The sequence below is a fragment of the Pan troglodytes genome, chromosome X (genome assembly GCF_028858775.2).
Source record: "Pan troglodytes isolate AG18354 chromosome X, NHGRI_mPanTro3-v2.0_pri, whole genome shotgun sequence".
Classification (NCBI taxonomy): domain Eukaryota; kingdom Metazoa; phylum Chordata; class Mammalia; order Primates; family Hominidae; genus Pan; species Pan troglodytes.
In genome coordinates, this window is record NC_072421.2 from 17,273,959 (window position 1) to 17,299,084 (window position 25,126).

Here is a 25,126-nt window from a genome sequence, read left to right on the forward strand (position 1 = left end):
AGTGAGTTGAATGGTGGCCCCCCCAAAGAAATTTGTCCCCAAAACCTGTGAATGTGACCTTGTTTGGAAAAAGGGTCTTTGCAGACATAAGTAAGGCTCTCCAGATGAGATCATCCTGGATTAGGGCCTGCCTTACATCCAATGACAAGCATCCTTACAAAAGAAGAGAAGGGAAGAAGACACAAGTGAGAAGGTGATGTGAAGATGGAGGCCTGGAGGCCAAAGGCTGGGCATGGTGGCTCACGCCTTTAATCCCAACACGTTAGGAGGCTAAAGCAGGTGGATTGCTTGAGCTCAGGAGTTTGAGACCAGGCTGGGCAACATGGTGAAACCCTGTCTCTATAAAAAACACAAAAATTAGCCAAGCATGGTGGCATGCACCTGTAGTCCCAGCTACCTGGGAGGCTGAGGCAGGAGGATCACTTGAGTCCAGAAGTTCAAGGTTGCATTAAGCCTTGGTTGCACCACTGCACTCCAGCCTGGGTGACAGAGTAAGACTCCATCTCAAAAAATAATAATAATAATAAGGAAATAAAAGATGGAGGACAAGATTGGAGTGATGTGGCCACAAGCCAAGGAACACCACTGATTGCTGGCAGCCACCAGAAGCCAGGAGAAGGGGTGTGGCAGAGAATCTCCTGCAGAGCCTCTAGAAGGAACCAACCCTGTGGATGCATTGATTTTGCACTTCTGACCTCCAGGACTGTGAGAGAATAAATTACTGTTGTGTTTTTTTAAGCTGCCCAGTTAGTGGTCATTGTTATGGCAGCCCCCAGGAAGCTAATACAAAGACCAAACATGTGGCTTTAAAAAGCACAGAAGCGCCAGGCACATGGCTCATTCCTGTACTCCCAACACTTTGGGAGGCCGAGGCAGGAAGATCACTTGAGCAAGATGGCAAAACCCCGTCTCTACTAAAAATACAAAAATTAGTTGGCCGTGGTGTAGCGCACCTGTGGTCCCAGCTACTGGGGACGCTGAGGCAGGAGGATCGCTTGAGCCCAGGAGGTCGAGGCTGCAGTGAGCTGAGATTGCACCACTGCACTCCAGCCTGGGCAACTGAGCAACACCCTGTGTCAAAAAAAAAAAAAAAAAGAAAGAAAAGAAAAAGAAAAAAAGCATAAACGCATAGAGTATAATTTAGAGCTATTTCCAATAAAAAGAGTTAAAATATTAAAACTTCTAGTGCTTAAAGTGTATCAGCCCCAAGCTACTTAGAAAATTCCTGTGAAATGACTGGCACTTTAAGCACTCTAGAGAGCAAGGGTTTTAGAGAATCTAAGCTCAGAAACTGCTCTTCCTTCCTGATTCCACTTGCCCCAGAAAATCTAAAGCATTTTTTAAAATTGTAAATGAAAGAGCAAGAGAGCCTCAGTCTGATTAGTCATCTACCAAGGGTCAGTAATTTTGTCACCATCATTTTAATTATGGTTACCAACATCAGCAACCGATACTTATTATAGTACGTGACTCAATGTTAAGTCTTTAAGGTTTCCTCTCATAATTGCCACTAGGTAGGCACTGGTATCCCCTTATTATATACAGAAGGGAAAAAAAGCCTAGATAGGTTAAGTAATCACCCAAACTCACACAGCTGGTAAGAGAAGAGGCCAGGATCTGAGTCCAGAACCTACATACGTAACAGCTGCACCTACTGGCACTCACCTAAGCTGCCCAAGAAGTCCCATCTCAACTACATTTAGTAAAAGAAAACAGGGCCGGGCGCGGTGGCTCACACCTGTAACCCCAGCACTTTGGGAGGCCTAGGCAGGCGAATCGCCTGAGGTCAGAAGTTCGAGACCAGCCTGGCAAACATGGTGAAACCCCCGTCTCTACTAAAAATACAAAAAATTAGCTGGGCATGGTGGCGGGCGCCTGTAATCCCAGCTACTCAGGAGGCTGAGGCAGGAGAATGGCGTGAACCCAGGAGGCAGAGGTTGTAGTGAGCCAAGATCGCACCACTGCACTCCAGCCTGGGCGACACAGTGACACTCCGTCTCAAAAAAAAAAAGAAAGAAAACAAGTGACAGGGACTTAATTTCCCTTTTTTTTTTTTTTAAGATACAGGGTCTCGCTATGTTGCTCAGGCTGGCCTCCAACTCCTGGGCTCAAGTGATCCTCTCACCTCAGCCTTCCAAGTAGCTGAGACTACAGGTAAGTGCCACTGCACACAGCTTAATTTTCATATAACTTCAAAATAGAGAAACTTTGCTTAAATTAATATGGTTGTCTGAAAGTTAGAATCCATCAGGAGTTTTAATAATTATGCTGAACAGTTAATGAATGCAGGATGAAACAAAAATAGCATAGCCAAAAGTTCCCATCCAAAATGATTTTCTTTAGGAAAAGTTAGCCAAATCTTAAAAACAAGCAAAACAAAACAAAACAAAAAACCTGTGACGTTTAAAACTGTTTAAGGCCAGGCATGGTGTCTCATGCCTATAATCCCAGCACTTTGGGAGGCCAAGGTGGGCAGATCACTTGAGCCCAGGAGTTCAAGACCAGCGTGGGTAACATAGAAAAATCCCATCTCTACAAAAAAAAAAAATATATATTAGCCGGGTGTGGTGGTGTGTGCCTCTAGTCTCAGCTACTCAGGAGGCTGAAGTGGGAGGATGACTTGAGCCCAGGAGGTGGAGGTTGCAGTGAGCCGAGATCGTGCCACTGCACTCCCGCCTGGGTGACAGAGCAAGACTCTCAAAAAAGAAAAAAGAAAACAAACAAAAATTTAAAATATTCAGAAACTAAAAAATGAACTAGCAAATAAATCAAATAAATAAAAATCCTTCCAGAGTTAAAAAAACATTCCTTCCAGAATTCGAATTCCTTTAATTCATTTTGGTTTATGTATAACAAAATCAAAGGCTCCAGAAATCTTCAAATAATACAGCAAAGCACCGTAACAGTATGCTCCATCTTTAGACATATCCAGACCAAAATGTGCACACGCAAAATGCCAAATACACACGCTTACCCTTTCAAGTAGGTCTTAGTTCTACCCCCAAACTCAAAAATTATTAAAGATTATACAAGTAATTCCTTTCGCTTACCTGTCAGCCATATTTCTCCACTTAAAAAGCAAATTACTTGCAGAATCACCAATGGGCAGGTGCAATCTCTCCTTAAAATATTTCATAATGCCTTGTTCCTCCAAAAGCACAGGAACTCGGTATGTGGAAGAAACATCATGGATACATATGACCTAAGTGACGATGAGAAATCACCATACTTAGATGGATCTACTCAAATATGCCACCACAAGAATGAGACAAAATTCAGCAGAGACTGGCAGTTTATTTACACTGATATAACACACACACACGCACGCACACACAAAAACCCAGCAACCAAAGCTAGCATCAGAATTTGCACAAGGTTAGCTTCATTTAATTAGAAAACTAATCCCAGCACTATGGGAGGCCGAGGCGGGCAGATCACCTGATGTCAGGAGTTCGAGACCAGCCTGACCAACATGGTGAAATCCCACCTGTATTAAAAATGCAAAAATTAGCTGGGCGTGGTGACATGTGCCTATAATCCCAGCAACTCAAGAGGCTGACGCAGGAGAATCGCTGGAACCCAGGAGGCGGAGGTTGCAGTGAGTCGAGATCGCACCATTGCATACCAGCCTGGGTGACAGAGCAAGACTGTATCTCAAAAAAAAAAAAAAAAAAAGAATTGTACACAAAACGACTGGACAGGTCAGGTGTGGTGGCTCACGCCTGTAATTCCAGCACTTTTGGAGGCTGAGGCAGGCGGATCATCTGAGGTCAGGAGTTCAAGACCAGCCTGGCCAACATGGTGAAACCCCATCTCTACTAAAAATACAAAAATTAGCCAGGCATGGTGACACACACCTATAATCCCAGCTACTCAGGAGGCTGAGGCAGGAGAATCGCTTGAACCCAGGAGGCAGAGGTTGCACTGAGCCAAGAGTGCACCACTGCATTCCAGCCTGGGTGACAATAGTGAAACTCTGTCTCAAAAAAAAAAAAAAAGATTGGACGCAAACAAAATGGCATGACAACATATCAACATACAGATGCAGAAGTGTCCCTTCAATCTGCCATCACATTTTTCAAAGTAGTTCAGACTTCAGCAATGACTCTGAGGCATCAGGCAGGGGGCTCTCCATCAGACTATTTTCCAGGATGCCAAAATTCAATTTGATCGTTTTTAGACTTCAGAGAACCCAGAGTTATAATCTGAAGAAAAGATTTCTGCCAAACCTCACCCTTTTCCTAAGCACCATTTATATCACTCTCTTTAAACTATAGGCAACTCCAATCCCTTATAACCAAGCCTTATTGGAATCAAGAGACAGAGATGAGAGAAGAAAAGAAAAAAGAAAAGCGAATTATCAGAACACCAAGGTGGAAAGCCCTACAGAGCAGAGAACCTAAGCCCAAATCACAGTACAGTTTCTGTACCAATGAAGTCAACTGAGCCCACTGATGGAGTCAGAAGAGCTAGTGCGAATGTCAACGTGCTCGTGTGTTTGGGGTGACTTAAGCTGCCACAGGTAGAGAGGAGAAATGAGTGAAAGCAGTAAGTGTTCCAGAAGGAAACACAAGATAAAGAGATGATAAGTAGGCTTCATGTGGTTCTCTCTCTAGAGGTTTGACTGTGAGTTAAACGCCCACCCTGGTACTGCGCACGATGGCTCACGCCTGTAATCCCAGCACTATGGGAGGCTGAGGCGGGCGGATCATCTGAGGTCAGGAGTTCGAGACCAGCCTGGCCAACATGGCGAAACCCCATCTCTACTAAAAATACAAAAAAATTAGCCAGGCGTGGTGGCGCATGCCTATAATCTCAGCTGCTCAGGAGGCTAAAATAATAGAATTGCTTGAACCCAGGAGGCAGAGGTTGCGGTGAGCTGAGATCATGCCACTGCACTCCAGCCTGGGTGACAGAGTGACACTCTGTCTCAAGAAAAGAAAGCCCACCCTGGTTTTGTGACATAAGTTGAGTGATCATGCAAAGAAACATGCATCCTATCTCACTTAAGGGCTAGGGAATCATGGTTGGATCAGGGTTCCCCAGTGCTTGCATAAATGCCGTGAAAAGTAATATGATCATTGAAGAGGTACAAAACACTGGCATCAGCAGAAGTGCCTGCCAGACAATAAAATCTAAAGAGCAGCACCAACCTGTTCAGGGTTCACGTGACAAAACATAGAAATCTTCTCCTTCACGGCCATCTCAATGGGCGTCGAACTTCGGCAGACAATCTGTCAAAGCCAGTTATGCTTCAGCAAACAGGATTCACTTTCAGCAGGATGCCACATTCATTTCTTTTTACAAGAAACTTGGCCAAGTATGTACTTGTTCACTTTGGACATTCCACTGGACTATTAGAAATTGGTCTGAGCACTAATATAAGTATAATCAAATTCAGCATAAGTGTATCAGTAAGAACTCGAAACATCGAGACGTCTCTGGTGAACAGAGTCCAGGCTCACAAGTGTTGCTTCATTAACTACAAGAAAAGAGCTAGATAGGGGTTAACAAACTTTTTCTCAAAAGGGCCAGATGGGAAATATTTTAGGTTTGCAGGTGACACAGTCACTGTCCTGATCCTCAATTGAGGTGCAGTGTGAAAGCAGCTACAGACAATATGTAAATGAATGGGTGTGACTGCATGCCAATAAAACTTTACTTACAAAAACAGGCAAGCAAGTTGTGGGCTGTTATTTGTCAACCTCTGACAGAGACTACTGGTGATGACTGGATCACCTGCTATAAGGACACATCACTGTTTAGACTAAAAATAAGAGCAGCGGACTGGGCGTGGTGCAATCCCAGCACTTTAGGAGGCCAAGGCAGGAGGATTGGTTGAACCCAGGAGTTTGAGACCAGCCTCAGTAACATAGCAAAACCCTGTCTCTACAAACACACACACACACACACACACACACACCCCACACAAAAATTAGTGCGCTGTGGTAGCGTGCACCTCTAGTATCAGCTACTCAAGAGGCTGAGGTGGGAGAATCACTTCAGCCCAGGAGGCAGAGGTTGCAGTGAGCCAAGATCACACCACTGCACTCCAGCCTGGGCAACAGAGCCAGACCCCGTCTCAAAAAGAAAAAAAGAGCAGTGATAACCCATCACAGGGTTATCATTGATAGCAGGGTCACAGGAAAATCCCAAGGTTTCACCTTCATTATAAAGAATCCAGGAATCATATAAATGACAGGACATCACACTTGCCCAACTATCAATGTGGCCCATCAAATGAGAGCCTAGGGAAGAACAGATTGAAGCAACACTTGAGGCTAAGGGAATAAGCCTTTTCCGGCTCCCAGATAGAAAAACCTCATTGTCACAGGAGCCGTTTGAGAATGAGAAAGGACTTAGATGATGATAAAGATAAAGAAGTGAAGGGCAGCCAGGCATGGTGGCTCTTGGCTGTAATCCCAAGCACTTTGGGAGGCTGAGGCGGGCGGATCACCTGAGGTCAGGAATTCAAGACCAACCTAGCCAACATGACAAAACTCTGTCTCTACTAAAAATACCAAAATTATCCAGGTGTGGTGGCATGTGCCTGTAGTCCAGATACTCTGGAGGCTGAGACAGGAGAATCGCTTGAACCCAGGAGGCGGAGGTTGCAATGAGCCAAGACTGCACCACTGCACTCCAGCCTGGGTGACAGAGCAAGACTCCGTCGCAAATTAAAAAAAAAAAAAAAAAAAAGAAGTGAAGGGCCTGCTCCCAGAGACCTTCAGGATAGACTTACCCACTGTCCTCAACTCACCAGATCTGGAGACAGGCCTAACCCCCTCAGCGCGCGGACGCTGTTTTGGGTGGGTTTGGTTTTTTGTTCTCCGGTAGCACTGAGCTGAAAAAAAATGGGGTCCCGTCAGCACACTGGACACTAGCTCCTATGGATGATTAATGGTGCCCCACTTTCAAATGCAGGACACATAGAATATCATAGGAAAACTTATCAAAGTTGCTGTCCACATACTTATCTGGAAAGCCCACCTGTGGGACAAGGCTAACGTGGATATTACAGAAATTCTCTCTTTTCGCCTTAAACTGGAATTGTCTAAACGCTTCCACAAACGGCATTCCTTCGATGTCTCCAATGGTGCCTCCCAGCTGGGAATGGAAAACAAACAAAAAAAGACACAAATGACCACGCATCTCCCACAGTACACAAGCTAATAAAAAGAGTTCTTAATAAACCGAGCATGAGAACTAAAGTTTGATGGTTACACAGAGGTTTATAAATACGTTCAAAATCACTAAATTGTGGCTGGGTGTGGCGGCTCACACCTATGATCCCAGCGCTTTGGGAGGCCAAGGCAGGAAGATCACTTGAGCCCAGGAGGTCAAGGCTGCAGTGAGTCATGATCATCCCACGGCATTCCAGCCTAGATGACAGAGCGAGACCCTTTCTCTGAAAAAATATAAAAATAAAAAATAAAACTTCAAAAAAGATTTCTCCACGTGTATACTCTTCAGTAGCCCATTGCTTCATTAAAACTAACAATGAGGCCGGGCGCAGTGGCTCATGCTTGTAATCCCAGCACTTTGGGAGGCCGAGGCGGGCGGATCACAGGTCAGGAGATCGGGACCATCCTGGCCAACATGGTGAAACCGGGTCTCTACTAAAAATACAAAAATTAGCTGGACGTGGTGGCGCACACCTGTAGTCCCAGCTACTCGGGAGGCTGAGGCAGGAGAATCGCTTGAACCCAGGAGGCAGAGGTTGCAGTGAGTCGAGATCACACCATTGCACTCCAGCCTGGGCGACAGAGCGAGACTCCATCTCAAAACAAAAACAAAAACAAAAAACTAGCATCAAATCTCCTTAATGCAGCCAACAAAAGGCTCTCAGGACCTGGCCCTTGCACTGAGTCTCCAATGCCATCTGGTCCCCTCCCCGCTGGCTTCTTGGTTACTCCATGCTCTTCCTTCCTGCTCCTTAAGCCCTCCTACCCTCCTTCTTCATCTACAGCAACCTCTTTATCCTCCAGTCCAAGAGAGATGCATCCTCCTTGGAGGGCGGACTCTGACCCTCCTTGGAGGGCAGACTCTGACCCCCCACCTAAAGCAGCCTATATCCCACTAGCCCTTGTCACAGCACTGTACCCATCCTAGGAATTCAGCACAAGTTGCCTCTATTTGATTTCCGTCTTTGTTTCCTGGCTCTCTACCCCACTAGACTGTAAGCCCCATGAGGGAATGAGCCCAGTACCCTGCATGCAGCACTGGAGGTTTAGTTTAGTAGTCGGGCCAGGACAGAAAGGTCCTGAAATTCAATATAAGCCCTAAGGAACAGTGTTCTAGTACCTGTTACCAAAATTACAGCAGAACCAAAGCCAGGGCTGGGTGCAGTGGCTCACGCCTGTAATCCCAACACTTTGGGAAGCAGGTGTATCACTTGAGCGCAGGAGTTTGAGACCAGCATGGGCAACAAAGTGAGACCTTGCCTCCACAAAAACATAAAAAATTAGCTGGGCATGGCGGCACAGCGCCTATGGTCCCAGCCACTCAGGAGGCTGAGGTGGGAGGATCGCTTGAGCCTGGAGAAGTCTAGGCTGCAGTGAGTCATGATCATACCACTGCACTCCAGCCTAGGGAACAGAGTAAGACACTGTCTCTTTAAAAAACAACAACAACGACAACAACAACTCAACGAAATGAAAACATCACATGCAATCAGGAACTTGGCAGGGGTGAAGTGAGTGTAAGTACCCACTAAATATAAGGCACCAAAATCTAATTTTTGAAAATCATTTATTTTTTCTAAGGAAAAACAGAGGTCTGCACTTAAACTAAACCGTGTGCTTCCATCCTGTGTTTTGATGGGGATTCTCTGGGGGGTCAATAATAGTGAATGCCAAAAGGAGGCCAACTTCAAACATTATCAGCTTCTGCCCTCACGTGGTCAGCAGTGGTACTACAGTCTCCCTGCTAATTCAGAAGTTCCCATTACCACACCTCTAGGTCACCCACATTATCGTGTTCAGAAACCTTCAATATTACTACTGGAATAGTTTGAAGTTAACTGTTGCCCCAAATAAAAGGGAAAATATCACCTATAACAATACTTTATGCTGAAATGGAAGCAGCAGCAAATGTATGAGATGTGCAAAGTTGTTTTTGCCTTTGTCTTTAATGAAAGTCTTTTTTCTTTTTCTTTTTTTATTTTTATTTATTTATTTATTTATTTATTTATTTATTTATTTTTGAGACGGAGTCTCGCTCTGTTGCCCAGGCTGGAGTGCAATGGCGCGATGTCGGCTCACTGCAAGCTCCGCCTCCTGGGTGCACACCATTACCCTGCCTCAGCCTCCTGAGTAGCTGGGACTATAGGCGCCCACCACCACGCCCGGCTAATTTTTTGTATTTTTAGTAGAGACGGGGTTTCACCGTGTTAGCCAGGATGGCCTCGATCTCCTGACCTCGTGATCCACCCGCCTCAGCCTCCCAAAGTGCTGGGATTACAGGCGTGAGCCACCACACCCGGCCCTTTTTAAATTTTTTTTAGAGACAGGGTCTCGCTCTGCCACCCAGGCTGGAGTGCAGTAGTGAGATCATGGCTCACTGCGGCCTCAAACTCCTGGGTATAAATGATCCTCCTGCCTCAGCCTCCCAAGTAGCTGGGACTACAGACCTGCACCACCACACTTGGCTGAGTCTTCTTTTTTGGAAAATAAACAAGAAGAAAGAAAACTGTTATTCCTTTAAGACAAGCATAAATTATTTCAGGTTCATGCCAAGATAACTCGTACTAATATAAATAAAACCTGTCAGCTCCACTGGTATGAGAAGTTGAGGTCTCACTCATAAAAATGGCTTTGAAGACATTTCAACAGCTCCTCTATGATTAAAACTAAAAATCAGCTTTGGCAGTCCTTGTTCAAAAGCTTAAATGGTGCACAGACACAACTGTTGAACACAACTTACAATCAACCAAAGAGGATGGTTGACCACTAGTATCCAATAAGCAAATATAAACATCAGGGTTATAACGGAGAAGGGGTTCTGTTTGTCAGTTTCCCTGTTTCCATGAAATTTAAAATCCAGCCAATGAGCTCCTGGAGAGCAGGAGTCAGATCACACTCAACCTCACATCCTTAGCAGCTATCATCAGGGCTAGTACATATTAAGTGCTAAATTAATCATTGTGAAGACAAGTCAATTCAAGGGTAGAATAAGAAATAAAATTAAAAATTTGCCAGGCATAGTGGTGGTACACTGTAGTCCCAGCTACTTGGGAGGCTGAGGCAAGATGATTGGTTGAGCCCAGAAGTTTGAGGCTGCAGTGGGCTTTGATCGCACCTGTGGATAGCTACTGCACTCCAGCACGAGGCAACATAGCGAGACCCTATCTATAAAAAATAAATAGCCAGTAACTTTATCAGTTCTACTATTAACAAAATGGATCTTCTACATATCATGATATCTGCTAACACTTACATTGATGAGAATAATAATAGCTAACTTATGTTCACTGAGCACTTCCTAAATGCCAGACATTGCAAAGTGCTCTGATACATTGCATTTAATCCCCAAACAATCCTGTTATTATCTTATTATTACAATATTATATTATTACATTATTACAAATGAGGACGTTGAAACTGTGAGAATTTTCCAAAAGTCATACAGGCATCTTAATACTAGCTAATAATTTTTAAGCACTTACTATATCTGTGACACCATTCTAAGCACTAAGTGTAGAGACTTATTTAATCTTCAAAACAATGAGTTACAAATGAGTTAAATGAGTTAAAGAGGCACAGAGAGGTTGAGCAAACTTGCCCAAGGTCACCCCCTCCTCCCCATAAGTGACCTTGCTAGGCTACAAACCCAGACAGTTTGCCTCCAGACTCTTAATCACTGAGCTATACGTGGCTCAGGGGTCACTGCAGAAATACAAACTGAGGCAGCCTGACTCTAAGAACCAAATTGGTCATTATTCTGCTCTTTCGCCGGGCAATTAAGCCAACTGACATTTAGAGGAGGAGGATATGGATGTTATTGTCATTCTGCACGTGGAGAGGAAGGGAACAAGGTGAAGGAAGTAAACAAGTGGCAAGTTCAAATATGACTTTTTTTTTTTTTTTTTTTTTTTTTTTTTAATTAAGACAGGGTCTGGCTCCATCACCCAGGCTGAAGTGCTGGTGCAATCACGGCTCTCTGCAGCCTCAACCTCCCGGGCTCAAAAGATCCTCCCATCTCACCTTCTCAAGTAGCTGGGACTACAGGTGCGTACCACCATGCCTAGCTAATCTTTGTAGTTTCTGTAGAGACGGGTTTTCGCCATGTTGCCCAGGCTGTCTCAAACTCATGGACTCAAGCAATCCTCCCACCCTGGCATCTGAAAATGCCAGAATTGCAGGCATGAGCCACCTCGCGCAGCCACTAGCTTCTTTCTTTAAACAGCTGATACTAATCACTTATCACCACTACCATCTGACTTCCCTAACCCAGTGTCTCTTTACACTTCCAAAGCACTTCGGAAATACTTTTCAAATAGTATGCACTAGAATGCAGTCTGTTGTGTGTAGACAGGGTTGTCTGCAAGCTCCCCAAGGGCAGAGACTGTGCCCATCCCAGGCCCCGGCACAGAAGAGGCCCTCACATTGACTTTATCAGCAGCTGATCAGTCTCCACAAGCAGATCACTGCACATCCACCCAGGAGTATGTGTGATTGTCTGTCTAATGCCAATCTTGCCCACTCACTTGTGACCACAAAGACAGAAGCCATCTATGTTGTTTCTTGCTGTGACCCCACCTCCTAGCCCAGTGTCCAGCACTCAGGAGGGCGTGTGTAAGTATTTGTCAAATAAATGAAGATCAGATGCTCAAAGACCCAGCAGGATATAATTTTATAAAGAAAGTTCTATGCTTGCCTCAATAACGCATATTTGGGGCTCTTCCTTATTACCATCCACCGGCACCTTGGCTTGATTCATAACCCACTCCTGGACAGCATCAGTAATGTGAGGGACAACTGTAGAAGGAAGTATTAATACAAAAGTTTATTCCATGCTCATGAGAAAAGAATGTGCTTTAGGCCTCCCCAATCACCTGAAAGTCACCTGGCAAGTTACCCTGACATATTTTTGGAAAATGAAAAGAAAAAAACGCAACAATTTTAAAAGAATTAGAACTTGTAGAGCGCAGGGACTGTGACATTTTCAGTTCTACTTGGTTTTTTTGATTTTGTTTTGTTTTTTTTTTTTTAAGATGGAGTCTCACTCTGTCGCCCAGGCTGGAGTGCAGTGGCACGATCTCGGCTCACTGCAATCTCTGCCTCCTGGGTTCGAGCAATTCTCCTGCCTCAGCCTCCCGAATAGCTGGGATTACAGGCATGCACCACCATGCCTGGCTAATTTTTGTATTTTTAGTAGAGATGGGGTTTCACCATGTTGGTCAGGCTGGTCTCGAACTCCTGACCTCAGGTGATCCACTGGCCTCAGCCTCCCAAAGTGCTGAGATTACAGGCCTGAGCCACCGTGCCCGGCCTTCAGTTCTACTTTTGAGCAGCACAAAGATATTCAGCACACAGGGCTCCATAATGTCTGTGGAATATAATACCTTGCACTGTTTTCCCCAGGTAATCACCACGCCTCTCTTTATTGATCACATGCTGATATATCTTCCCCGTGGTGATATTGTTGTCTTTATAAAGATTAATATCCAAAAATCTTTCATAATTTCCAAGGTCTAAATCAACTTCTCCACCATCATTTAAGACGAAGACTTCACCTAGGATTAAAAAGGCAATGGAAAAATCAAAACTTTGCTTCCAGTAGATTTTTCAAAGATGGACATATTTTTGTTAAAAAGCTGGTAAAAGATGTATTTCTAAGCCATATTCTATCACCATCTCCTTTTTGGTGGAGATATTAACAATTCAATTATATCCAAGAAAATGCATCAGAAAATTCTATTTATAGTATTCTATTGTGGTTTTTTTTTAATCTACTGAAATTCTGTCTTCAAGATTTAGCTTTTCCAAACTCAACATATGCCGCATAAAAAAGACATGAAAACAGAAATTTTAAAAACAAACAGCATTTTACTTCAAAGCATCAGTATCCTGGACTCTGGAACTGCGATAAGAAACTTTTACTTGATTCTCATCTTGATTAAAGCCATAATTAGACAGTAGATGACAAAGCAAGGCCACAGCTAACCCATAAGGCAACTTGGTGAAAGTGAGGGAAAAAGCCTGTGTGTGCCATAAGCTACGTGCACAATGCACTGTCATAAAAGACAGGTGCAGACTTCGTCACACGAGGAGCACCCACTTTAACTACTAGACACGTCTGTAGATCTCTATTGTCACTTCAGGGCATGGACTGAGAGTCGTATGTTTCTAAAGCCACCTTGTAAGAATTGAACCTTTCCCCTATTAAGGGAACTATCATTTATTCCTACTGTTAGATGTCCATAGGAAAAAAGGTTGATTAACTTACAAATTTAATCAGAAGCCTTTTATATCCTAATTTATTTATCCATTCTAAGGTACATAACTGTGGTCTAGAAAATTAATTTTAAGGAAAAAAGCAAATTGATATCACAATACTTTTTTTTTCAATTTTTTTTTTCAATTTTTTTTTTTTTGAGACAGAGTTTCGCTGTCAACCAGGCTGGAGTGCAATGGCGTGATCTCAGCTCACTGTAACCTCCGCCTCCTGGATCCAAGCAATTCTCATGTCTCAGCTTCCCAAGTAGCTGGGATTACAGACATGTACCACCACGCCTGGCTAATCTTTGTATTACCATTATTATTATTATTATTTTGAGACAGGGTCTCGCTCTATCGCCAGGCTGGAGTGCAGTGGTGCGATCTCGGCTCACTGCAACCTCTGACTCCCTGGTTCAAGCAATTCTCCTGCCTCAGCCTCCTGAGTAGCTGGGATTACAGATGTGCACCACCACGCCCAGCTAATTTTTTTGTATTTTTAGTACAGACAGGGTTTTACCATGTTGGCCAGGATGGTCTCCATCTCCTGACCTCGTGATCCACCTGCTTCGGCCTCCCAAAATGCTGCGATTACAGGCGTGAGCCACCGTGCCCGGCCTATTATTTTTTTAAATAGAGACAGAGTTTCGCCATGTTTGCCAGGCTGGGTAGGAGAATCACTTGAACCTGGGAGGCGGAGGTTGCAGTGAGCCGAGGTCGCACCACTGCACTCCAGCCTGGGTGACAGAGTGAGACTCTGTCTCAAAAAAAAAAAAAAAAAATCATTAAAAAATCCAAAGAAAATTTGGTGTAACACATGGCATTAGTCAATGGTGCCACACAACAAACAACCCCAAAATCTCTGCAACTTACAAAACATTTATTTATTTCTCCCTCATGTTACATGGGGGCTGTGAGTCACTTGTGAGTCTATTCTTCGTGTCTTCTCATTCCAGGACCCAGACTGAACGAGAAATCTCTGAAAACCAGGCTGTTCTCATGGTAGAGGGCAGAAGCACAAGACAGACTGAGCCAAACCACACAGATGCATTTGACATTTTCTGCTTCAACAAGGCATATGTTAATATTCCCTAACATCCCATAGGACAAAATAAATCACATGGCCAAATAGAGTGACCAACCTGCTTGGTTTGCCCAGGACTAAGAGGGCTCCCAGGACACAGGACTTTCTGTTTTAAAATCAGGAACGTTCCAAACAAACCAGGACAAGTTAACTATCCTACGTGGCCAAACTCCAAGGTCAAAGGGCAGGGAAATGTACTCCACAGAGGGATGGTGGGTAACATTTTGAAGCAAAAATACAATCTACCACAGACTTGAATAAGTCATTCACAAACAAAATCAAAATCAAAGAACTCTAAATTAAAACAATAAGATACCCTCTTTTTGTTTGTTTTATTCTCAGGTTAGTAAAGTTTAAAACAAAATATTCAAGGCCTGGTGCAGTGGCTCATGCCTGTTGCAGTGGCTCATGCCTGTAATCCCACCACTTTGGGAGGCCGAGGTAGGAGGATTGCTTGAGCCCAGGAGGTCGAGACCAGCCTGAGTAACATGGCGAAATCCCAGCTCTATAAAAAAATTACATAAATTAGCCAGGCGTGGTGGTGCACACCTGTAATCCCAGCTACCCAGGGGACTGAAGCAGGAGGATCACTTGAGCACAGGAGGTGGAGGTTGCATTGAGCCGAGATCTTGGCCACTGCACTCCAGCCTGGGCGATAGAGTGAGACCCTGTCTCAAAAAACAAAAACAGGAAGACAGGATAGCAACAAGGGACACAAACTTTTTTTTTTTTTTTTTTTTTTTGAGATGGAGTCTCACTCTGTCACCCAGGCTGGAGTGCAGTGGCGCAATCTCGGCTCACTGCAAGTTCCGCCTCCCGGGTTCACGCCATTCTCCCACCTTAGCCTCCCGAGTAGTTGGGACTACAGGCGCTCGCCACCGCGCCCGGCTAATTTTTGTATTTTTAGTAGAGACGGGGTTTCACCGTGTTAGCCAGGACGGTCTCGATCTCCTGACCTCGTGATCCGCCCGCCTCAGCCTCCCAAAGTGCTAGGATTACAGGCGTGAGCCACCACGCCCGGCAGGACATGAACATTTCTGTTTCTTGATCAGGGGCTGGTTACACAGTGTGTTCATTTAATGAAAATTCATCCAACTGTACACTTATGATTTATGCACTTTTTTGCTTGTATATAAAAAGGTTTTTTGGGGGGTTGGTTTTTTGTTGTTTTTGTTTGTTTGTTTGTTTGTTTTGAGACAGAGTCTCGCTCTGTCGCCCAGGCTGGAGTGCAATGGCTCGATCTTGGCTCACTGCAACCTCCGCCTGCCAGGTTCAAGTGATTCTCCTGTCTCAGCCTCCTGAGTAGATGGGACTACAGACACGTGCCACCACGCCCAGCTAATGTTTTGTATTTTTAGTAGAGACAGGGTTTCACCGTGTTAGCCAGGATGGTCTCGATCTTCTGACCTTGTGATCCACCTGCCTCGGCCTCCCAAAGTGCTGGGATTACAGGCATGAGCCACCGCACTGGGCCTTATAAAAAGTTTTTTTAAAATAGCATGTAAGGGCTAATGCCATTTTAAAAATAAATCAAATATACTCATACATCAAAATGTCACCATTAATAATAGTTACTCCAGGCAGTGGGAAATGTTAAGAGAAACACACTACCTTTATGTTAAAAATAAAACAGAATCTGTAGTGCAAAAGATACAATGTTTCCAAAAGGGATGATTAATTTGGAATGTCATCAGAGGTACGAACAATGTATCAATGACCATGAGAAAACTCACATATTCATAGCATACGATCTAGTCACTCTAAATCTGGAACTACATCCTAAAGAAATTACCCAAAATGGAAGAAAGAATGCAGTTGAGCCTAGTGCTATAAGGCGGAAGTGGTTAACTTTCGTACCGTGTTCATAAGGTGAAAAAGTGCCAGCATCGATGTTAATATAGGGGTCGATTTTTATGGCAGTAACTCGGAGTCCACATGATTTTAGAATCGTTCCAATGCTGCTGGCAATGATCCCTTTACCAATGCCTGAGATGACCCCACCCGTGACCAGGATGTACTTCATTGGCAGAATAGTGGCTGGGTGCCAACACCCAGATATAATCTGAAAGGCAATAAAATTATGGATAAGGAAAGAGAAATATTTAAAACTAGTAAAGCAGACAGTGCATTCAACCAGAATTAATTTTTTTTTTTTTTTTTTTTTTTTTTAGATATAGTCTCACTGTCACCCAGGCTGGAATGCAGTGAGTGGTGCAATCATGGCTCACTGTAACCTCTGCTCGCTGGGTTCAAGCGATCCTCCCACCTCAGCATCCTAGTAACTGGGACTATAGGTGAGCACCACCACACCCTGCTAATTTTTGTGGTTTTTTTGTAGAGACGGAGTTTCACCATGTTGCCCACGCTGGTCTCCAACTCCTGAGCTCAAGCAATCCACCTGCCTCAGCCTCCCAAAGTGCTGGGATAACAGGCATGAGCCACCGCACCTAGCTCAGAATTTTTTTTTTTTTTTAAGAGACAGTGTCTCCCTATGTCACCCAGGCTGGAGTGCAGTGGCATGTTCATAGCTCACTGCAACCTTGAACTTCTGGGCTCAAGCAATCCTCTTGCCTCAGGCTCCAGAGTAGCTGGGACTACAGGCACGTGCCACGTCTCCCAGCTAATTCTTAAAACATTTTTGTAAAGACAGGTTCTTACTATGATGCCCTGGCTGGTCTCAAACTCCTGGGCTCAAGCAATCCTCTTGCCTTGGCCTCCCAAGATGCTGTGATTACAAAAGTGAGCCATCATGCTTCGTCTCACCAAAATTTCAAAAGCACACAGCAGTTTTCTGTCCAAACTAAATACTTGAATTTTTTGAAACAAAGTCTTATCTTCTAGGCTTTTTATTGTTGTCACTATACAGAAAGTTGTAGATACCTTCTGCAAGCAAAGTGCCTAGGTCTGTTGCCCTGGGTTTCCAAAGACCTCAACTCTATCATGCAACAAACTTCATCATGATAAACCAAATTTCTCTAGGATTCACAGGCATGCTAAAATGTTTAAGAGCTCAGACTCCAGTGTCAGACTGATCTGTACAAACTGTACCTGGGCAAGTTCTTTTTTTTTTTTTCTTTTTTCTTTTTTTTTAGACAGGGTCTCACTCTGTTGCCCAGGCTGGAGTATAGTGACACAATCTCGGCTCATTGCAACCTCCACCTCCCCGGTCCAAATGATTCTCATGCCTCAGCCTGCCAAGTAGCTGGGATTACGGGCATGCACCACCATGCTGGGCTAATTTTTGTATTTTTAGTAGAGATGGGATTTCACCATGTTGGCCAGGCTGGTCTCGAACTCCTGGTCTCAAGTGACCACCCACCTCGGCCTCCCCAAGTGCTGGGATCACAGGCGTGAGCCACCACGCCCGGCCTTGGGCAAGTTATTTATCCTTTCTGTGCCTATTCCTTCATCTGTAAAGAGGAAAATATACAACAATCTCTAGGAATATAATTTGGTGTTAAAAAAAAATGGGCTACCAAGCCATGAAAAAACATGGAGGAATCTCAAGTGCATATTACCAAGTGAAAGAAGCCAATCTGAAAAACATACATACTGTATGACTTCAACTATATGACATTTTAGAAAAAGCAAAACTAGAGAGATAGTAAAAAGATCAGTGGTTGTCAGCGGGTAGGAGGGAGAGAGGGATGAATAGTCACAATACAAAGGAATTTTAGGGCAATGAAACTATTCTGTATAATACTGTAATGATGGATACATGTCATTACACATTTATCCAAACCCACAGAATGGACAACAGGAAGAGCGAACCCTGATGTAAATAAACTACAGACTTTCCGCCAGGCACGGTGGCTCACACCTGCAATCCCAGCACTTTGGGAGGCCGAGGCGGGCAGATCACCTGAGGTCGGGAGGTCAAGACCAGCCTGACCAACATGGAGAAACCCCGTCTCTACTAAAAATACAAAATTAGCCAGGTGTGGTGGCGCATGCCTGTAATCTCAGCTACTCTGAAGGCTGAGGAAGAGAGAATCTCTTGAACCTGGGAGGCAGAGGTTGCAGTGAGCTGAGATCAGGCCATTGCACTCCAGCCTGGGCAATGAGAGCGAAACTCCGTCTCAAAAAAACAAAACAAAAACCTATGATCTTTAGGCAAAAATGATGCGTCAATGTAGGTTCACTGATTATAACAAATGTACCACTCTGCAGGTGCAGGATGTTAATAGTCAGGGAGGCTGGGCATAGCGGTGGGGGAGAGGGTGTATGGGAACTCTGTACTTTCCACTTAGTTTTGCTGTGAGCCTAAAATTACTCTAAAAAAAAAAGTCTTGCCAGGTGCAGTGGCTCACTGCACTCCAGCCTGGGCAACAGTGTGAGACTCTGTCTCAAAAAAATAAAAAATAAAAACTGTTTTTAAATAAGCAATATTAAAATAATTACAACTCATCTAGCTTACAGATGCTGACTGACTGAATCCTGTTACATCAGTCAAAACTACAGGTTTTATTGGACAAGAGACTGATTTCAGTAACTTTCTCCTGATAAGACCACCAACCATGGACTGGCTCTGGCCGGTTTACAGAGGCTGTGGACTTGCGTGCCTTCATGTCCTGGAAAGATCTTTTGATGCATAGGGCTTAACTGAAATTCATTTAAATGTTAAGTCTCCACCCCTAAAGTGAACAGGGGTCATATGCTATTTGCATGTTTATTCAATACACATGAGTCAGGACCACCTTCATGAATATTCATAGCTCCTCCTGTAACCTGTTGAATATGTATATTTAGCCAACCCGTTCAGCATAAAACTGAACCCTCCTTCAGAGTGCCTGCCTCTGGTTTTGGGAGGCCAAGGTAGGAGGGTCACTTGAGGCCAGAAGTTTGAGAACAGCCTGGGCAACATAGCAAGACCCTGTCTCTTTAAAACGTGTGCTTCCCAGCCTGTGGGATGGCCCCTTTGCAGGCTGTTACAGCCTGCAAAGAAATAAAGTAAACCAGGCGTGGTGGCTCACCCCTGTAATCCCAGCACTTTGGGAGGCCGAGGCAGGTGGATCACGAGGTCAGGAGTTAGAGACCAGCCTCACCAACACGGTGAAACCCTGTCTCTACTAAAAATACAAAAATTAGCTGGGTGTGGTGGTGCACACCTGTAATCCCGGCTACTAGGGAGGCTGAGGCAGGAGAATGGCTTGAACCCAGGAGGCGGAAGTTGCAGTGAGCCGAGATCGTGCCACTGCACTCCAGCCTGGGTGACAGAGCAAGACTCTGCCTCAAAAAAAAAAAAGAAAGAAAGAAAAGAAAAGAAATAAAGTCACCAGGCACAGTGGCTCACGCCTATAATCCCAGCACTTTGGGCAGCCAATGCAGGCAGATCACTTAAGGTCAGGAGTTCGAGACCAGCCTGGCCAACGTGGTGAAACCCTGTCTCTACTAAAAATAAAAAATTAGCCAGGTGTGGTGGCAGGCACCTGTAATCCCAGCTACTTGCGGGGCTGAAGCACGAGAATCACTTGAACCTGGGAGGCAGAGGTTGCAGTGAGCCCAGATCGTGCCACTGCACTCCGGCCTGGGCAACAGAGTGAGACTCCGACTCGAAAGGTAAGAAAAATTTTGGCCAGGTGCAATGGCTCATGCCTGTAATCCCAGCACTTTGGAAGGCTGAGGCAGGCGGAACACCTGAGGTCAGGAGTTTGAGACCAGCCTGGCCAACATGATGAAACCCTGTCTCTACTAAAAAATACAAAAGTTAGGCTGGGCATAGTGGCTCACACCTGTAATCCCAGCACTTTGGGAGGCCAAGGCGGGTGGATCACCTGAGGTCAGCAGTTTAAGACCAGCCTGGCGAACATGGTGAAATCCCATCTCTACTAAAAATACAAAAATTAGCCGGGCGTGGTTGTGGGCACTTGTAATCTCAGCTACTCAGGAGGCTCAGGCAGGATAATTGCTTGAACCTGGGTGGAGGAGGTTGCAGTGAGCTGAGATCGCACCATTGCACTCCAGCCTGGGTGACAAGAGCGAAACTCTGTCTCAAAAAAAAACAAAAAACAAACAAACAAAAAATTAGCCGAGCATGGTAGTATGCGCCTGTAATCCCAGCTACTCGAGAGGCTGAGGCAGGAGAATCACTTGAACCTGGGAGGCGGAGGTTGCAGTGAGCTGAGATCACGCCACTGCACTCCAGCCTGGGCAACAGAGTGAGACTCTGTCTCAAAAAAAAAAAAAAAAAAAAAGAAAAGAAAATGTTTTAAAAAAGAAAGTCTCCTTTCTAAATTTATAGATCTTGTGATTTTTAAGTTGACAGTCATAAGGAAAATTTATTTGACTTTTCTGCTGCTTTCTGATTCAAACCCTTTTGTTTTATAGGAAGCCCAATAACTTGATTTTCTTTACTTTGAGTACTATTGTTTTTCCCTTGAGTGTGTACAGGGGCCTTCTGCTCTTGTAATTTCACCATGTATGTGAAAGTAGACCATAAACAGTATCATTTGTGTACTCATGGCAGGCAAATGGGCAACTGAGTAAGACCACAATATAAAATTACAGTTACAGAAAAAGAAAAATAATGCCAGGCATTGTGGCTCACATCTGTAATCCCAACACTTTGGAAGGCTGAGGAGGGAGGATCTCTTGAGGTCAGAAGTTCGACACCAACCTGGTCAACATAGTGAGACTCCCTCTCTACAAAAGAAAAATAAAACATTAGCCAGGTGTGGTGGCACATACCTGTAGTCCCAGCTACTGGGGAGGCTGAGGCAGGAGGATTGCTTGAGCCCAGGAGGTCAAGGCTGCAGTTAGCCAAGTGATTGTGCCACTGCACACCAGCCTGGGTGACAAAGCAAGATCCTGTCTCAAAAATAAAAAGAGAGACCAGGTGCGGTGGCTCATGCCTGTAATCTCAGCACTTTGGGAGGCCAAGGCGGGCGGATCACCTGAGGTCAGGAGTTCAAGACCATCCTGGTCAGCGTGGCGAAACAATGTCTCTACTAAAAATATAAAAAGTAGCCGGGCATGGTGGCGTGTGCCTGTGGTCCCAGCTACACGAGCTGCATGGGAGGCTGAGGCAGGAGAATCACTTGAACCCAGGAGGTGAAGGTTGCAATGAGCCAAGATCATGCCATTGCACTCTACCCTGGTGACAGAGTGAGACTCTGTCTCCAAAAAAAAAAAACAGATTTCTATCTTAATTTGGTCAAAGATACACCATGTTATGTCTTAATATATTTAGGTGATTAGGTTGTATGTGTTGGGGCTCAGAAAACAAAACCCAAAAATGAAGGCCTCAGAAGCAAAGTTTCTCTGTGACCTTCTCCTGCCCTCCTGTCTCTCACCCCTCATACTCCCCCAAGGCAAGTCATAGAAACTAGAACCCTTTTCCCCCCAAAGCCAGCCATAAAGCCAAAAAATATGACTCTAACCTTCCTCTCAACCACCTTTCTATACAACAGCTGGCCATAAAGAAATTAAGACCCTCATTCCAAAGAGGTCCTACCCCATACCGGGGAGGAAGAAACGCTACAACAGAGAGGCCAAGAAGAATGTGGACAGGCTTTGCTGGGTTTCCCCACTCAGTCTATTTCCATTAGCTCATCTGTCCCTGCTTCATGGACTCCAAGCATAAAATCAGATCATTTCCCTTGCATCTTTAAGGGGTTTTCATTTCTGAAGGCTCCCATGTCACATAAACCTATGATTCAATAAATTATTATGCTTCTCTCTTGTTAATCTGTCTCTTGTTTAAGGCTGTCAGCCGTGACCCTTATGATATCAGCTCTTTCCTCCCCTACATAAGCAATTGCTCATTTTCTGTTTTTTCAGAAACACAAGATACCTTTTTAAAGCACCTTGGATATTTTAGAGACCTTTTGTAAAAATGCAACTTAATACCAAGGGGACACCTAATTCTTCCTACTTTGTTGTTGTTGTTGTTTTGAGATGGAGTCGCGCTCTGTCACCAGGCTGGAGTGCAATGACACGATCTGGGCTCACTGCAACCTCCGCCTCCCGGGTTCAAGCAATTCTCCTGCCTCAGCCTCCCAAGTAGCTGGGACTACAGGTGCATGCCACCATTCCCAGCTAATTTTTGTATTTTTAGTAGAGACAGGGTTTCACCATGTTGTCCAGGATGGTCTCGATCTCTTGACCTCGTGATCCGCCCACCTCGGCCTCCCAAAGTGCTGGGATTACAGGCATGAGCCACCATGCCCGGCCCTCTACTTCTTTTAAGCACACAAGTAAGTTTAACAAAGTTTCAAAGGTTCAGGGAAAGGCTGGCCCTGTTTTAGATCACTTCCTCCATTGAGGATTGTTTCTGGTGTCAAGACAAGTTTTTCATTTACTCTTACATGCAGTGAGCAGAACCAAGTGTTTATAGGATAGCACAGTGTAGAGCTGTGCTGTCTCCACTGCCTAATAAAAAATATTACACAGCCAGGTACGTAATTTTAAGTTTCTAGTAGCCATATTAAAAAAGTAAAAAGAATCAAATGAAGTTCATGTTAATATATGTTATTTAACCCAATGTAGCCAAAAATGTTATCACTTTTAACGCACAATGTAAGAATGTATTAGTGAGATATTTGACATCTTTTTTGTGTACTAAGCTTTCAGAAATCAGGTGCCTGTACTCAGAGCACATCTCAGTACGGATTTTGCCTCATTTCCAGTATTCAATAACCACATGTGACCAGTGGCTCCCACATTAGACCAGGCAGGCCTAGAGCAAATAAAAGCACCGGAAGCACCCAGAGACACCTTCTCAGTGATGGCCATTTAAAAAGTAATGTTAGACACAAAAGAGTACTTACCTGATGATCTTGTTCTGTGAAGTTCAAGAACAGGCAAAGCTAAGCTATGATAACAATCAGAACCGGGGTTGAGTGCGGGGCCTGGGGCGGATTGACAGAAAGGAGGTACCAGGGAACTTTGCAGGGTGAAGGAAATGGTCAATGTCCACTTTGGGATAATGGTTACAGGAGTGTATAATTTGTCAAATCCCGTCGATTTGCACACTGAAAATCGGACATTTTGTTGTATATAAACCATACATACAATTCTTTTCTATGTTGCCCCCAAAAAGCTATTCTGTAGCAGCAGCGTAGTTCGGCACTATGCGCCCTAACCATCTAGTACGGGGAAAACGCGGGGGTCGTTGTTTAAGGGGTGCACTGGGACCGGGGAGAGGACAGAAAGGCCATGTTACCGGCGCTGATCACCAGCCTCGCCGACCCCCGCTCGGGGCTTCACTTCCGCCAACGCCATCTCAGGGCTCTCCTGGCTCCCGAGGGCCGGGAGAAGTGGGGATCCGGGTGCGGGCGCTGGCGCGGGCGGAGGCGGGAAGAAGCGCGTCCCGGGGACGCGCGGAACAGGCTCCGACCGCAATGGGCACGGGCCAGCGTTCCCCAGTCCCCGCGCCACACCCGGCAGCCGAGGTCTGCGAGCGCGGGGTGTGGGACGCGCGGGGCTGGCGGCCGGACTCGACTCAGCGCTGGCAGGGAGCCGGCGCCATCAGAGAGCGGACAAAGGAGCCCGGCCCCACAAGTGCACCGGGGCTGGGGGTGCAGGGCGGAGAGGCCCTGGGGACGAGGGATGGCCCGGGCGCCGAGGCCCTGGGGGTCTGGGACAGGCCCAGAAGGGAAGTTACCTGCGCGGTGGTGGTAGCACCGGGGAGGGTGGCCGGTGGGCACGGCGGGCTCCACCCCGCGGCTGGCCTGGCGCTCACCTGTCGGGCTGGGGAAGGGGTCGCTGCCGGGGCTGTCCAAAGCCGCCCCCGGGATCTTCCCACCGCCCACACGGGCCTCGGGGTGCGCGGCGCCCTCCTCGCCCACCTTCCCCTCTCCTCCCTGCTGCTGGCCCAGCTGACTCACGCTGGTGAGCTTGGGGTTTGCACCCGGGTTTGTGCAATGGTCCAAAACAAGCGCCTAAAAAGTGATTCCTCCAGCACAGGCAGCTCCCGTCACCCTCCGCTCTGGACGCACTGGGCCCCAGGCCTCGCCCAGCCCGGGGACCGCTCCTCCCTCCCGTGGCTCACTTTGCAAAGGCACTTCGAGTGCGCGGGTGAACTCCACGCTTCCCGGAGAACCCCGGCTTCCTGGCAAGCCGAGACCCTCGCTCGGGTCCTCCCGTGCAGATCTCACCCTTGTAAAGAACTTCACTGGTCACAAACGCTTGTGGATCCCCTACTACGCCCCAGGAACTGCAGGAGCGCTCAGGAGAGAAGGAAAAGGAAAGAGAATGCCTGCCTTTGAGGAGCTAGCTCACAGTCTGGTGGGAGGTCCACCCGTCTGTTGGAACCAGTAAGGTTCCCTAGAACAATACTTCGGCAGCAAAGAGCTGCGGGGGTGCAGTGAGGGGAGGAAGGCAATTAAGGCTTCCAAGAGTGACTTTTTTTTTTTTTTTTTTTGAGACGGAGTTTCGCCCTTTTTGCCCAGGCTGGAGTGCAATGGCGCGATCTGGGCTCACTGCAACCTCCGCCTCCCGGGTTCAAGCGATTCTCCCTGCCTCAGCCTCCGGAGTAGCTGGGATTACAGGCGGATGCCAAAACGCTCGGCTAATTTTGCATTTTTAACAGAAACGGGGTTACATCACGTTGGCCAGGCTGGTCTCGAACTCCCGACCTCAGCTGATCCTCCTGCCTTGCCTC

The 25,126-nt window shown here is 45.8% G+C and overlaps 1 protein-coding gene across 11 annotated transcripts in view; it reads right to left on the reverse strand.

The window, feature by feature from the left end:
* CTPS2 (CTP synthase 2) overlaps window positions 1–24,831 on the reverse strand; it is a 130,679-nt gene extending 105,848 nt beyond the window's left edge. For 2 of the 11 annotated variants that reach the window (XM_063804168.1, XM_016943624.4), the window contains exons 1-8: window positions 24,128–24,772; window positions 16,381–16,585; window positions 12,566–12,736; window positions 11,878–11,978; window positions 6,991–7,107; window positions 6,761–6,844; window positions 5,154–5,234; window positions 3,051–3,202 (exon numbers count right to left, since the gene is read on the reverse strand). In XM_063804168.1, the coding sequence (XP_063660238.1) occupies window positions 3,051–3,202; window positions 5,154–5,234; window positions 6,761–6,844; window positions 6,991–7,107; window positions 11,878–11,978; window positions 12,566–12,736; window positions 16,381–16,546 (872 nt within the window). In that variant the 5' untranslated portion in view covers window positions 16,547–16,585; window positions 24,128–24,772. Of the gene's footprint in view, window positions 1–3,050; window positions 3,203–5,153; window positions 5,235–6,760; window positions 6,845–6,990; window positions 7,108–11,877; window positions 11,979–12,565; window positions 12,737–16,380; window positions 16,586–21,070; window positions 21,161–23,291; window positions 23,496–24,127 lie in introns of those variants that run through there. The other 9 variants (XM_054676721.2, XM_063804166.1, XM_016943628.4 and 6 more) reach the window with 8 other exon arrangements.
* Window positions 24,832–25,126: the final 295 nt, after the last annotated feature.